Genomic DNA, 2,151 nt, shown 5'->3' on the forward strand with positions numbered 1-2,151 from the left:
ATGGCTGCAATACATCTGTGGTGCGTAGTGACAATTCTATCGAGCACAGTCAGCCTTTCGGCTGGGTCACAACTCACGGCAAACCCATCGCATTCCTACTGTTACCAGCTTATCAATGGCCACCGGTACCTAGAACCGGGCACATCGGTCGATCCCAATCAGTACTATCACGCGTACGCCGTCTTAGCTCCCACACAAACAAATTCCACAACCTGGAAGCTCATCAACGCACATCCCACCTGCTTTCACCTGTGCAACGTCCGAACCGGACAGTACCTCATGGTGGCACCCAACAACGGAGTCTACGCGGTCAACAAAACCCAGCTGCTTTCGAACCCATTTGCCGCCTTCATCTTCGGACCATCGTATCCGGACTGGCCGTCCCGGCGTGCTCGTATTACCAACATGCTAAAGATGCAACCGCTTTGTGCATCCTCCAAACAAGAACTGATTTCCCAAAAGCCACTAATCGTTGCTTCGTTGACCCAAGCGGGGCAAGAGTCGACCGGCGGGACGGCATGTGAGTGGGAGCTAGCTGAACAGCCATCCTGCCCCAGTGACGATCTATGCTAACGAAGCGACCCTGGCCGATGGTTCCCGCACACGACGATCAAACCCATCGATACCGTCGATTTTTGTGTGCAAGGCCATGTGCATATCACCGGAACCATTTCTCCCGCAACGTGCACTAACTCATCCAGTACGTTCTTATCTATCGCTTTACATCTCGCTCGGTCTCTGTTGCTCCCACGCCGGCGGGTTCGTTGTCTCTTGTTGCGCGTGTGCTAAAAGATAGCCAGTGGCGGTCATCTATTTGTAAAACGATCATCAACTCGATCATTCATGGGTATTTGCTGTGCTACAAGCGCATTCTTGCTGATAGAGCGACCCACCTTCCGATGACAGCATCTGTGTGTGCCGCCCGTCGTGTCGCAATCGAATGGAATCTCTATAAAAGTGTGCACAGCTGGAGCAGTGGCCAGCAGTACTCAACCGTGTGTCTTCTCAGTAACCGTGCGTGACGTTTCACTCAAACTCACCATTCAACACTGCCACATCATGACGATCGGTGTGATCCTTGCCGTCGCGTGTGCTCTGACGTTTACCTGGCCAGTGGAGGGGATGTACCTGCAGGAGCGAGCAAACTGTCGCACGGAGGGCTGTGCCACCCAGTACGGTTGCGTGCCCCGGTACTCGCAGTACAAAACCGCACTCTACTGTCCACAGCGTTGCATGATCGAACGGTGCCGTTCGGTGGAGAACGAACCTCAGCCCCGTGTCTGTCACAAGATTACCTCGGTAGCCACCGGCCAAACGTTGGCGGCGATGGACTCGTACGATCGTCGTGGCGACCAACGGTACTACGGTGCTACATCGCTTCAGAATCCTAACACGGGCCGTGGTGAGCAGCGGTACGCATCGCTGGTGAACCCCAACGCGGGCGAACGAGACCGCTGGAACCTGATCGTCGGTCCGGGCAATTACTACTACATCCAGAACAGTGACACCAGGGAGTATCTGCGTGCGAGCGAAAACAACTATCTCTACCTTGTGTCCGGCCGTCCCACTGACGAGAGCTTCCTGTTCAAGCCCGACCTTGTTCAGGGCAGCTGGTCGAGCGTGTTGCTGCAGTCGGTATGCTACCGTGGTTACATTTTCGTCGAGCAGTACAGTGGCAGATCCGCCAGCTATGCAATGATGACCCACGATCTGGATCGTTGCTATCGTGAAAGTGTTTGGAGCATTAGCAGCGTCAACTGTTGAGGGTGCAACCTGTGAGGAGCACATAAATTAACCTTTCCTGCCGTTCGAGTCGCTCGAACGCTACTGCCATATTTGTTTGATCATGTATCCAAACGAAATAAATGAAAGATAAATATGATATGAATTGCATTACCTTTTTGTTTTTGTTTCTGACCAGGAGTAATTACAAAAATTAAGAGCATTGCGCTTCAATTATGGCTGCACTTCACAAAATGAGAGCAAAGTCATTAGGCTTCGTTCGCCGCCGATTGGGTTGCGTGAAATCACCTTCATGTTAACCCACATAGCCATTGATGTTGCAAATTGACATTGAGCCGTGAGCAATGCAATCGATCGATTACTAATTTCCCAGAACCATTTGATTTCAGTAAAGAATACATAATCTGA

General features: G+C 51.7%; 2 protein-coding genes across 2 annotated transcripts; both read left to right on the top strand.

Annotated features, from left to right (window-relative positions):
* LOC133393710 (uncharacterized) lies at positions 1-573 on the top strand. The gene has a single exon (XM_061659775.1). It carries the CDS (start codon positions 1-3, stop codon positions 571-573), a length of 573 nt encoding a protein of 190 aa, XP_061515759.1.
* Positions 574-918: 345 nt separating this feature from the next.
* Positions 919-1,884, top strand: LOC4578016 (uncharacterized). The gene has a single exon (XM_061659774.1). The coding sequence runs from the start codon at positions 1,060-1,062 to the stop codon at positions 1,762-1,764; it is 705 nt and encodes a 234-aa protein (XP_061515758.1). The 5' UTR covers positions 919-1,059; the 3' UTR covers positions 1,765-1,884.
* The last annotated feature ends 267 nt before the right edge of the window (positions 1,885-2,151 follow it).

The sequence above is a fragment of the Anopheles gambiae genome, chromosome 3 (genome assembly GCF_943734735.2).
Source record: "Anopheles gambiae chromosome 3, idAnoGambNW_F1_1, whole genome shotgun sequence".
Taxonomy (NCBI): domain Eukaryota; kingdom Metazoa; phylum Arthropoda; class Insecta; order Diptera; family Culicidae; genus Anopheles; species Anopheles gambiae.

Coding starts and splice junctions, on each gene's coding strand:
- LOC133393710 (XM_061659775.1), top strand. CDS start 1: ATGGCTGCAATACATCTGTGGTGCGTAGTGACAATTCTATCGAGCACA.
- LOC4578016 (XM_061659774.1), top strand. CDS start 1,060: ATGACGATCGGTGTGATCCTTGCCGTCGCGTGTGCTCTGACGTTTACC.